The sequence below is a fragment of the Belonocnema kinseyi genome, chromosome 2, assembly GCF_010883055.1.
Source record: "Belonocnema kinseyi isolate 2016_QV_RU_SX_M_011 chromosome 2, B_treatae_v1, whole genome shotgun sequence".
In the NCBI taxonomy this organism is placed as follows: domain Eukaryota; kingdom Metazoa; phylum Arthropoda; class Insecta; order Hymenoptera; family Cynipidae; genus Belonocnema; species Belonocnema kinseyi.
Window position 1 is genome coordinate 155974350 of NC_046658.1, and position 13853 is coordinate 155988202.

Consider the following 13853-nt stretch of genomic DNA (forward strand, 5'->3'; position numbering starts at 1 on the left):
GGAGTACTTGCTTCTACGGGCCTTCCTGAACGTAGTTGGTTCGTCACTTATTGATGTACGACCACGCTTAAATTCATTTACCCAGTTATAAACCGTTGCTAAGGCAGAGGCAGATGTGCCATGAACTGAGCCCAATTCATTTTTTATCTCATATGGAGTTAAACCTTTTAAATGAAAATGTTTGATTACCGCTCTGAACTCGTTTTTTTCCATTTTTCTTGACGAACAATTTTTTTTTTCAATTGGTTATAAAAACACGTAAACTCAGAAGATGTAGACTGTGACTGCACCATATATCTAGTCGGGAGTGGTGCTGACTGAAAACAGAAGATTTGGAGCGATTCGCGCGCCATCTGTTGGTCATTCTAAGGACTTATTGAACTACCCTCGTAATATCATAATTATGAACTACGGAAACACTTTCTGTTAGTAAAACGAAATTTGTTTTTCATAAAATGAATGGTATCTCCTTGAGGTCAACGAAAATAACCTATTAATCATGGATAGTTTTCGTATCTAGAAAACTAAAATGTACATTTAAAAAAAAAAAGAAGCCAAAATGATGATTTTGTGTAGGTTTTGTGATCCTTAAAACTTTGAGTAAAACTTTTTTTTAATTTTCTTACATTATGGCATTTTCATCTTGCTTCGCTCATTATATTGTAGATTACATTTTTATTTATTCTAGGGATCAATTTAGTGATTGAAAATGAAACTGGAAACGCTCGCAAAAAATTACAAGTTCAAAAAAAAAAAGAGTAGCAAAAATAGTTTAATCTTACACAATCTTTGTCTTAAATAATAAAAATAACAGCAATATAATTCCATTCTCTTTAAGTTCTTTATAAGGTGAAGTGAAGTTTATGTTCAATCTTATTGGAGTCCTTTATTTCATGTTTTATATTTGAAAGCTTTCTTTTTTATTTGTAGAAATTGAAAATCACAAAAATTTTACAATAACTTTCATTTAGTTAGATTTACATTTGCAGGAAAGTAAAAAACCATATTTGCAATAAACTTGTGTTCCTTCCGAATAATTTGTGTAGGTCATATCTCATTAAAATCACGCAATACAAAGAAATTTTCCGTCTGACGATATTAAGTGCCTGCATTTACATACAAAATTGTTCCATCTTTCTTTTCATCTGACATTATTTAGTAAAAAAAAAGCATTCCAATAATTATTTATAAGATGATTTCCACTGTTTCCAAAATGTCCGGTCAGAGAGGCAGATGACGGGAAATCGGTCAGATAACCGAAGAGGTCGGCGTCAAGTGAGTTACGTCACTCCCCATCTCTAATTTTGAGAAATTTATCTTAAGTTACCATAAATTACAAAAAAAATTTCAAAAATTTCCAGAAATTTTTTTAAATGTTTAAAATTGAATTGTGAGTAATTCATGGTAAGTTACCATAAATTACCTGTAATAATACCATAAATTACCAAAAAATGTCATAAATTTAGGGTAAGTTACCGTATTGACCTGTCAAATTGCCTTAATTAACCAAAAATTTCCAGAAATTCATCCAAATTTTTTTATTGAATCTTGGGTCATTTAAAAGATATTCTACCTAGATGCGGCAAGGGTCAGGAGTGGGGACGGCCGATGTATATATCTAACTTCAATTTCGAACATGTCGAGGTGCTGCCCTCTACAACTTTTTGTCGTTTCTATGGCAACCGCGTCCAAGGTTCATTTGAAAAGAGAAATTAAATTTTCGAAATAACGAATAAATAAATTTAAAGCAAATTCTTTTCGTACTTTAGAATTGCAGTGAAATTTCAAAAATTACTTTTTTAAACTAAACTTTAAATTTAAATGAAATTGAGATAAATTAACAAATGTAATAAGATTTAGTTAAATTTAAATAAACTATTTTGTTGAAAATTTGATTATTTTGTGAAGAATTAAACTTTGTTGTTAAAAAATCATGTATTCTTTTTCATGATTGAACAAATTTTGTTGAATAATCTTTTTTTTTATCGAAAATTAAACTTTATTGTTGAACATTTGTCTTTTTGGCTCAAAAATTCATCTTTTTGTTTTAAAATACTAATCTATTTTGTTTGAAACTTAAAACTACTTTCTTGAAAAATCATCTTTTTTAGAATATTAAATTTTTTTGATGAAAATTTGTCTTTTTGGACAGAAAATTCGTCCTTTTTTATTAAAAGTTTCACCTTTTTTTGTGGAAGTCATATTTTTGGTTGCAAATTCATCTTTGTTGCTTGAACATAAACTGTTTTGTTAAAAATTCAACTGTCCTCTAAAAAATTGATCTTTTTGGCTTAAAAATTCAACGGTTTGGTTGAAAATTCCACTGTTTTTGGTTTAATATTTTTTGTTTAAAAATTTGACCATTTTGTTTACATTTGAACTTTTTGTTTAGAAATGCAACTATGTTGATAAAAATTTAATTATTTGATAAAAATGTAACTATTTTGTCAAAAAATTATCTTTTTTGGTCGAGACTTCAACTTTTTTGTTGAAAAATTCTTCGTTTTGATTGAAAATTCACCTTTTTTGGTAGAAGAGGCATATTTTTAGATAAAAATTTATCTTTATTGGTTGAAAATAAACTGTTTTATTGAAAATTCAACTATTCGGTTGAAAATAGGACTGTTTTGGTAAAAAATTCTTTTTTGTATGAAAATTAATTTATTTGGTTAAAAATGAAATTTTTTCATTGTAAATGCAACTGTTTTTGGTTAAAATTTAATCTTTTCTTTCTGAAATTGGAGCATTTCCTAAAAAGCTCAACTGTTTTGTTAGAAATGGAACTCTTTTGTTGAAAATTTGATTATTTTATAGAAATTTAACTTGTTTGTTAAAAAAAATCATATATTCTGTTTCATAGTTGAACTAATTTCATTGCAGAATATTTTTTGTTGTAAAAAATTCAAACTGATTGAAAAGTGGTATTTTTTAAATTGAAAATTTGTCTTTTTGGATCAAAATTTCATCTTATTGTTTGAAAATACTAATATATTGTTCTCGAAATTAAAACTACTTCCTTGTAAAATCATCTTTTTTCGAATAATCGACTATTTTGTTGAAAATTTGTCTTTTTGGATTGAAAATTCGTCCTTGTTGATTAAAAGTTTCATCATTTTTTGTAGAAAAGTCATCTTTTTGGTTGCAAATTTATCTTTGATGGTTAAAAATAAACTGTTTTGTTGAAAATTAAACTTTCTTGTGTAAAATTAAACAATTTTGGTAAAAATGCATCTCTTTTTGATCAAAGTTCATTCTTTTTTGTATGAAGAGTAATTTATTTTGTTAAAAATTCAACTTTTTCATTGAATTTGAAACTGTTTTTGGTTAAAATTTAATCCTTCCTTTTTTAAATTGCACCATTTTCTCGAAAACTCAACTATTTGATTACAAATGCAACTATTTTGTTGAAAATTTCATTATTTTGTGAAAAATTCAACTTGTTTGTTTACAAAAATCATATATTCGGTTTCATAATTTAACTACTTTGTTGAAAAATCTTTTTCTTTTTTCGCTGATTCAACTGTTTTTTTAGTTTCGTCCTTTTAGATAGAAAATTCATCCCTCTTGATTGAAAATTGGTATTTTTCATAGAAACTTTATCTTTTTCATCCAAAATTAAACTGTATTGTTGAACATTTGTCTTTTTGGCTCAAAGATGCATATTTTTGCTTAAAAATACCAATCTATTTTATTCAAAAATTAAAACTACTTTCTTAAAAAATCATCTTTTTTCGAATATTAAGGTTTTTGATGAAAATTTGTCTTTTTGGATAGAAAATTTGTCCTTTTTGATTAAAAGAATAGCAACTATTTTTGTTTGACATTTAATCTTCTTTTAAAATTCAGCCATTGGTTTAGACATTTAACTATTTATTTAGAAGTGGAACTATTTTATTAATAATTTAATTATTTTCTTTAAAATTTAACTATTTTGTTTTCAAAAATCATCATTTTTGGTCATCTGTTTTTGGTCCAAATTTAATCTTTTTTTAAATTTTATCATTTGGTTGAAAATTCAACCACGTATTTGGTTAGAAATAGTACTGTTTTTGAAGAAATATGATTATTTTGTTAAATCTTAACTAACTTGTTAAAAAACAAAATAATAGTATGCTTCTTTCATTCAAGCTGAAGAAATTTGAGGTTCGACATATTCATCTTTTTTCAAAATGTGTGCATAGGGCTCAATCCAAAAAAACATGCCTTTGGCCATTTTCCAAAAATTTTAAATTGCGCGAAAATTTTTTATTTTTTATCATTATTCACTAGTAAAAATTGTACACATACAAAATTCGCCATCATTTTTGAAGCGATAGGGAAATTTTTTGCAACTTCTAAAAATTTTAATTTTCAATTGAAAGAAGGGAACAGAAGATATTAAACGATTTCAAATTTTTTTACTTTTTTTGAATATCAACCCACAAATTTGTTTCGCTCAGCTCAAACGATTCGACTAATTTGATCATTTTCACTCCGCCCTAATATATAATGTATACATATTTATATAAGTATATTACTTATATAAATATTATATATATATATATAAATAAAAATTAACTAATAATACGTACCTGCTTGCAAAAAACAATTTTGCTGAAATATTTTCAATGACTCTTAATTTTGTAAATCATATTAGTAATTAAATGATTAATTAATTAGCTGAATATATATTTATGTATATTTTAGTCTTCTATCTTATAAATAGAAATATGAAAATAGAGTGTATATTTTTTGCTCATAAAAAGAATTCTTTAAATTGTCCGGAATGCTTACTTAAAAATTACAAGTATTATACATTTAATGAATAAATTAGTAAAAGAAAACATTTATTGATATTATGTCAAAGTATTTTTTAGTTTCGTGTTTTTTAAAAAGAAATATGAAAATAAAGTGAATATTTTGTACATAAAAAGGATTATTTGAATTGTCCGGAATGTTCACGTAAATATTCGAATTATCCTCTTTAGGAATACAGTATTAAAACAAAACTTTTGATTTTTTTGCTTTTCACAAGTTTTCATTATAAAAATAAAAAAATGGAATTTCAAGGTTAGGATTTTCAATCAATAGCTTCAATTACTTATACTAAGAATATGTTCAAATGAAGAAAAGTTATTTTCAGTCCTAGAGAATAAATAAATAACCCATAATAATTGAAAATTTTCAAGTTTCCGCTCGAACAAAGCTGAGTTTATTGCGCCGCCTCGTGGCATGTGGTTAAGATAATCATTTTAAACGCAGCGGCATTACCGAATTAGGCCGAAAAGTACCGGAAAAAACCGAAGCCACAAATTCGACGATAGCGCCGCTCTCGTAACATGTGGACTAACTAGACCTTTGCCGTATCTAGGTCAAATATCTTTGGTCATTTATATTAAGCTACCATGAATTACCCGTAATTTTACCATAAATTACCAAAAATTTCATAAATTTCCGGATATTATCAAAAATATTTGAAATTGAATTTTAAGTAATTTGTGATAAGTTACCATATTTACCTGTCCAATTAAAATAAATAACGGAAAATTTCCATATATTTCTGGAAATTCGTCAAATTTAAAAAATTGAATTTTGTATAATTTATCTTAAGTTGCCATGAATTACCTTTAATATTACCATAAATTACCCACAAATTTCATAAATTTCCGGAAATTTCTTTAAATGTTTGAAATTGAATTTGGGGTAATTTATGGTAAGTTGCCATATTTACCTGTCCAATTTCCATAAATGATGAACATTTCCAGAAATTTACAGAAATTTACAGACATTTTTAAATTAAATTCTGGACAATTTATCTTGAGTTACCATAAATTACCTGTAATATTACCATAAATTGATAAAATATCATAAATTTCTGAAAATTCATTTTAAAAATGAATTTTGTGTAAATTACGGTAAGTTACAATATTTACCTGTCGAATTGCTATAAATAAACAAAAATTTCCATACATTTCCGGAACTTTATAAACATTTTTTAATTAAACTTTGGGTAATTTATCTTAAGTTACCATAATTTACCTATAATATTAACATAAATTACCAAGAAATTTCATAAATTTCCGGTAATTTTTAAACATGTTTTTTAATTGAATTTTAAAGAATGTATAATAAGTTACAATATTTACATTTCAAATCGCCATAAATAATAAAAAATGTCCATACTTTCCGGAAATGTATGGACATTTTCAAATAAAATATTGGGCCATTTATGGTAAGTTACCATATTTACCTGTCAAATTTCCATAAATAACTAAAAGTTTCCATACATTTTCGGAAATTAATAGACATTTTTAAATTTAATTTTGGGTATTTTATCTTAAGTTACCATAATTTACCTATAATATTACTATAAATTACAAACAAATTTCCGGAAATTCATCGAAACATTTTTATTTAATTTTAGGTAATTTATCTTAAGTTACTATCAATTTCCATACATTTCCGGAAATTTATAGACATTTGTAAATAGTATTTGCTCAATTTATGGTAAGTTACCATAAATTATCTTTAAAAGTTATGTAGGTTTAAAAGAAAATTAAATTCTTTTTTTTTTAATAAATTATATTTTACGATTAAAGTAAGTATGTTATGATGCCCAATAGAGTATATTTAAAATTTTGTTTAGGTCCTTTTTTCCGCAAGACAAAGCAACAATGCATTTGCCTGCCAAAATAGGAGACTATACAGACTTCTACTCTTCAATTCATCACGCGACAAACGTTGGCATCATGTTTCGAGGGAAAGCCGATGCTCTCATGCCAAACTGGTAAACTAAATTTTATTAATAAATATTTTTAAAATAAGTAATAAATTCAAGGCCTAAAATATTTTTTATTCAGAAATAAAATCTTTTGGGTTGAAAGTTAAACAACTTTTTAAAAATTCATTTTTTTTTTTTTTTTTTGAAGATTCATAATCATTTAATTTTGATATTAATTTGTTTGAAATCGTTAAAACTTAAAATTATACTTGTACAATAAGACCTAAACCATTAAAAATTTTCCCAGAAATCTTGAAAAAAATCAATCTCCTCACATCTTTCATAATTATTAAAAAACTGCTAACTTTTCTTTTGAATTCTTTTTTAACCCTTTTTTTAATACCATAAAGAATACAGAATAATATTAATAATAACGATATACCATAAAAATTTCCAATAAATATTTCTTTAAATAAATATTTAATTTTGAAATTAATTTGTTTGAAATATTTAAAAACTAAAATTATACTTTTACAACAAAACCTAAACCATTTAAAATTTCACAGAAATGTTGAAAAAAATGAATCGCCTCAAATCTTTCATAATTATTAAAAAGCTTCTAACTTTTCTTTTGAATTCTGTAAAATAATTTTTTGCCCATAATTTAATTTTTTTATCTCTTTAAAAATGTATGAAAGTTTACAAATTATAGTGGTTTAACGAAATGTTAGAACAGAATTATTTTCTATTATTTATTTAAATAAAAATATATTGTACATATTCATGTTATATTATTATTAATATAATTTTTATCAGATTTTCAAGAAATTAAAAAAAAATATTTTTGAATATTTGAGATGTGTCCGAAAACATTCTAGAAGATTTTTAATAAACTTTTTTATTTTATTGTATTTTACTGAAAGTTAGCGAAAATTAGAGTCTTTTCAAAAGATGTTGAGGACTTTTAAAAGTTTCGAAGAAATCAAGAAATATTTGATGAATTTATGGAACATGTAAAAAAAATTGCCTATCATCTTCCAAATTTTACCAAGCATTTAAAAAAAATTGTATCTGCTTGAAACCTTTCGTAATTGTTATAAAGCTCCTAAAGTTTGTTTTTGAAATCTAAAAAAATCTACATGTACAATTTTTCCTAATTTTTTTTTATTCCGCACAATTAAAAAAATTTTTTTTTAATCTTTCAAGTACTTATTTTAAAAAACATTGTAATCTTTTAAAATGTTTTTAAATAGTAGCTTAAAATTTATTTTTCGAACGAAAAAATTTAATCTTTACACCAAATTTAGTTTGTACAAGTTAACTCAAATTTGAAGGTACATTTTTTAAACCAATACAAACTTTAAAAGAAATTGCAACGAAAGAGCACCAGAAGGCTTAAAAAATTATGTTCGTGTATTTTTCTTAATTTATATAATATGGAAAAAACTTTAAAACCTTTAACAAACTTTTTACAGATTTGAGGAAGGACTTAAAAATGTTTTTTTTTATTCATTCTTTCCATTTTCTCTCCATTAAATTTCCTCAAATATTTCATATAATTTTTAAAAGGCTTCTAACTTTTTTTTGAATTCTTTAGAATAATTTTTTGCCCATAACTTAATTCTTCTTATTTATTTAAAAATTTAATAAAGTTGACAAATTATAGTGTTGCAGCGAAATTATAAAAAAAGAATTATTTCCTTTTAGTAAACAATCATTTACAAGTTCAATTTTCTGATCTATCACAAATGTTTACAAACATTTCGAAATATATTTAATGATGAATTAGAATTATTTGAATTATTTATTTATTTTGGCTTGTGAAACCTGTTATCGTTACAATTTTAGGCTCCGAAAGTAACCGAAGGAGTGCTCGAGCAGTAACCAGGAGTGCCCAGTGGGCACAACATTTGTGACATCTTTACGACATCGTTACGACATCTTTACGACATCCTATGTCCATGTCGTATCGGTGTCTTTACGATATCATAAAGACATCGTCAGATCATACGACTTATTTACGATATCGTAAAGACACCTTAGCGACATGGACATAGGATGTCGTAAAGTTGTCGTAAAGATTTCGTAACGATGTCGTAAAGACGTTGCCAAATTTCGTGCCCACTGTGTGGGGATGACGCACATAAAACGCGACAAAAGAAAGGACAGAATCCATTCTCTCGTCCTTCGCGTTTTCTGCGCGTCATCCCCACTCTTGTATACTGCTCGAACGCTCCTTCGGTTATTTTCTGAGCCTTTAATTAAACAAATCTTAGGCCCTGGTAAATTATAGGTATATATATTTTTGAAAATATTCTTTGTACGTAATTCCTATAGGAAATATCTACCTGTCGGTTACCATGGTAGAGCCAGTTCAGTTGTAATTACGGGAACAACAGTACAACGTCCGCGTGGACAGACTGTGCCAGTGGAGGGAGCAGAACCAGTTTTTGGTCCTTCGAGACTTTTAGATTTTGAGTTAGAAGTAGCGTTTTTCGTGGGTGGACCACCTACGAAATTAGGAGAGAGCATTCCAGCATCTAAGGCATACGAACACATTTTCGGAATGGTTGTTATGAACGACTGGAGCGGTAATATTATTAAAATTTAAAACACTCTATTCAGAATAAAGCATAAATTAAAATTCACTGGAACTTGGATTAGTGCACGGTTTCGGTTACCTCCTATTGCTTGTCACGCTTGATTGGACACCTTCTACCTCTCTCTCCCCGCAACGGACACCGCCGAGGCATAAATTCTCGGAACGCACAAACCAAGTTTACAGAAATACAAGTTTCAGTGTATCCTTTTCACGTCCGATATGTAAATTTGACTTTGAAATTCTTGGAAATTAATAAAATCTAACTATCAACTTCGGGCTGCTCTTCAAAGAGAATCAATTGAAATTAAAAATGAGAAAAGATGAAAATTTTTTTCTCTCTCGCCTTTCTTGAGGTTCATTTTTTTAAATTGCAATTGAAAAAAATACTTTGAACAAATTTGTAGCAACGTTTTCGTGTTCACTGAAGTAATTAAAGGATTTTGTAAAATATAAAAATTCGAGAAATAGAAATTTACGAAATTCTGGAAATTTAAATATTCATAAAATTCAAGGAATTCATAGAATTCAAAGATACATAGAACTCATATAATTTAAAGAATTCATAAAATTGGTAGCATTAAAAGAATTTGTAGAATTCAAATAATTCCAAAAATTCAAACAATTCATGGAAATCAAGGATTCCACAGAATTTAAGACTCATAGAATTGATAGATTTGAAAGAAATCATGAAAGTCAAGGAATACTTCAAATTTGATGAATTAATGGAATTCACAGAATTCGAAGAATCCAAAGAATTCATAGAATTCATAGAATTTATACAATTCAAAGAATTCATGGAATTAAAAGAATTTTTATCGTTCAAAGAGTTCATATAATTCATGCAATACAAAGAATTTATAAAATTCAAAGAATGCATATAATTCAAAGAATTGATAGAATTTGTAGAGTTCAAAGAATTTATAAGATTGACCGAGCCCCCAGAATTCAAGGAATTTCTTGAACTCAAAGAATTAATGAAATTCAAGAAATTAACAGAATTTATAGAATTGACCGAGTCCCCAGAATTCGAGGAATTCCTTGGAGTCAAAGAATTAATGGAATTCAAGAAATTAATAGAATTTATAGAATTAAAAAAACTCATGGAATTTAAAGAATTCATATAATTCAAAGAATGAATAGAATTGAAAATTCAAAGAATTTATGGAATTCAACGATTTCATAGAATTCAAAAAATGCATAGAATTCGTAGGAATTTATACAATTCATAGAATTTATATAATTCAAAGAATTCATAGAATTCAAAACATTTCAAATAATTCATGAATTTCAAGGAAGACATTTAATTTTTAGAATTCAGAAAATTCGTGGAATTCAAAGAATACCTAGAATTCAAGCAATTAAAAAAATTCACAGAATTCAAAGAATTTATAGAATTGATATAATTCGTGCAATTTATAGAATTCAAAGGATTAATGGAATTAAAAGAATTTTTATGATGCGAATAATTCAAAGAATGAATAGAATTAAAAGAATGCATAGAATTTGTAGAATTATAAGAGTTCGTAGAATTTAAAGAATGTATAGAATTCACAGAATTAGAGGAATTCCTATTAATCAAAAAATTAATGGAATTCAAGAAATTCATAGAATTGGTAAAATTCATAGAATTTATCAAATTTAAAGAACTCATAGAATTTAAAGAATGCATAGAACTGGAAAGAATTAAAGGAATTCAAAAAATTGAAGGATTAAAAGCATTCAAGAAATTAACGGAATGCAATAAATTCAATGAATTTATAGAATTCATGGAATTCAAGAAATTCCTAGAATTCGCAGGAATTTATACAATTCGTAGAATTTATAGAAATCCAAGGATTTAAGCAATTTATAGTTTATAAGGAACTTGCAGACATTCGGGGATTTCCGAGAATTTACAGGAATTCAGAATATTCAAATAATTGAGGGAATGAAGATAAATCAAGTATTTAAGAGAATTCAAGGAATTCAATGCATTCGAACCAATTCATAAATTCAGAATTTGAAGGAATTGAGGAAATTCAGAGAATTAGGGGAATTCAAGAAATTCGTGGAATTCAGAGGATTCAAGAAATTCGAAAAATTTCGAATATCCAAGTTTTTAAGGACACTAAAGGAATTTACGGATTTCAGGGAATACAGATAATTTTAATGATTTCAGAGTATTTAAGAAATTCAAGGAATTTAGAGAATTCTATGAATTTCAGGAATTCAGAACATTCGAGAAGTTCAAGAAATTCAGATATTTTCAGAAATTCATTGAGTTTTAGGAATTGAAAGAATTCATGTTATTCAGAATATCCCACAAAGTCAGAAAATGTTGAGAATTCAAGTAATTCCAGGGATCGAGAGAATGTTAAGGATTTAAAAAAATTTAGAGAATTCAGAAAATTGGAGGAATGAAATTATCGATTCGATTATTGTATTCCTCGTTTTTTTTTCACTTTTTTTCATTTCACATTTAAATAGATCGGATTATTGTCTAGTGACATGAGTGAATTTATCATTTTTTTATTTTGCATGCGTAGTTTAAAATTGCACGCAATTAGAATAAGGAAACATTTAATTATTAATTTGTGTTTTAGCACGTGATATTCAGAAATGGGAATACGTTCCGTTAGGGCCATTTGGAGCGAAAAATTTCGGCACAACAATTTCACCTTGGATTGTAACAATGGAAGCCCTGGAGCCCTTTAAGGTTCCTAATGCGCTACAAGATCCAAAACCGTTCCCATATCTTCTTCACGAAAATTTATGCAATTTTGATATTAAACTTGAAGTTCACATAAAGCGTGAGTTAGTATTTAAAATGTATGAAAATTGTAAAACTGCACTCAAAAAAAAGATTCTTTGATTCAAAGAAAATTTCTTCGAATAAAAAAGAAATTGGCTTCCAAGCTAAAGAAACGGTCACGAATGTTGAAAATGGCCGTGCGGCGGCGCTAGTAGTGACGTTGTTCAAACAACAAAATTGCATGGATATACAGAACTTCTAAAAAATAATAAAAAAATAAATAACGAATAGATAAATTAATGAAAGCCAAAAGTTACCGAAAATATATATGATTATAAACTTTCAATTAACGACAAGATTTTTAATGGACAAAAAATAAAATCCCGAATTTTAAAATATTCGAGACTAAAATTCACTGACTTCGAAACAGACTTAAAAAATAAACGAACAATATTATTAAATTTCCACAAATATTTCAATTTCGGAAATTTAGAGCTGATGAGCATTGTTAATTGATTATTAATTTATGAGCTATTTATGAAATTATAAATAAGACAAACTATTTAATCAATCACTAATTGATAATTTATTAATTATTTTCGTGAATTTCGAATTTCAGAAATAGAAATATTTAAGAGAATTTAACAATTCATTTATTTTATAATTCGATCAATTCATAATTCGTTAATTTATATTTTCGGCCACTTTTATCACTGATTTGTGGTTTTTTTATTAATTTTTTCGTTATTTTGCATTAGTCCCGGAAATTTAAATACTTTTAAATATCGTTATAAAGAACTAATTTTTTTTATATTCCCGTTTTACAATATAGTGCCACTATATAATAAATATAATTATTATATCTATATATTACAAACAGGGAATATGATAAATCATAAAATATTGTCTTCCATTACAATTAAATAACGAACTCTTAAATGTGATTAATCGAAAATTATTTTTTGAAGCGTTATAATAAATCCATGTTGAAATTAAATTCTGAAAATCGAGAACAAGCAAATAAGTTATCAGTTTGTTTCTAAATTTATATAAATATAATTTTTATCAGATTTTCAAGAAATTAAAAAAAAAAATTTTATATTTGAGATGTGTCCGAAAATATTTTAGAACATTTTGAATGAACTTTATCATTTTATTGGATTTTACAAGACGTTTGCGAAAGTTAGAGTATTTTTAAAAGATGTTGAGGAGTTTTAGAAGTTGGGAAGGAATCAAGAATTATTTGATACATTTTCGAAAATTTTTTCCAGTTTTCAATTATATCTAATCTATTTCAAGCGTCTTAAATTCTTGAAAATATTTTTAAACGATATAAATTTTATTAATTAATCTTAACAAATTGAAACATTTTGGTTTAAAATCTTCTCAACTCTCTTTCGAAATTTTACGAAATCGTCTACTATGTTTAAAAACCTATGTTAATTATTTGATCAATTTTATTCTTTTAAATAAAAAATTATTTAAAATTTTCACACGAATATAAGAAAAATTTCTTAATTTAAATTAAATTAAATTAATTATATATTATATTATTATTATTTTCTTAATCGAAATTTTTTCTAAACTTTTGTAATATGGCAAAATTGCAAAAATTGTTTTTAAAATCTTTTACACAATTTTACAACTTTGGCATTTTAAAATAATTATATATGTTTTGTGAACAATGGAATTCATTTAATAAAAAGAAAAAACAGTATTAGAAAAATCGGGCGTGTAATATTTACAATAATTAAATAAATAAACCGTTTTCTTAATACATTTTTAAGAGTTTGTAACGGCTGTACATGACAAAAGTCATA

At 25.9% G+C, this 13853-nt stretch overlaps 1 protein-coding gene across 1 annotated transcript in view; it reads left to right on the forward strand.

The window, feature by feature from the left end:
• The first annotated feature begins 1233 nt into the window (after positions 1-1233).
• Positions 1234-13853, forward strand: part of LOC117183030 (fumarylacetoacetase-like) — an 18424-nt gene continuing 5804 nt past the window's right edge. The window contains exons 1-5 of the mRNA XM_033376173.1: positions 1234-1275; positions 5242-5342; positions 6626-6766; positions 9038-9291; positions 11885-12091. Of these exons, the coding sequence (XP_033232064.1) occupies positions 1234-1275; positions 5242-5342; positions 6626-6766; positions 9038-9291; positions 11885-12091 (745 nt within the window). The remainder of the gene's footprint in view (positions 1276-5241; positions 5343-6625; positions 6767-9037; positions 9292-11884; positions 12092-13853) is intronic.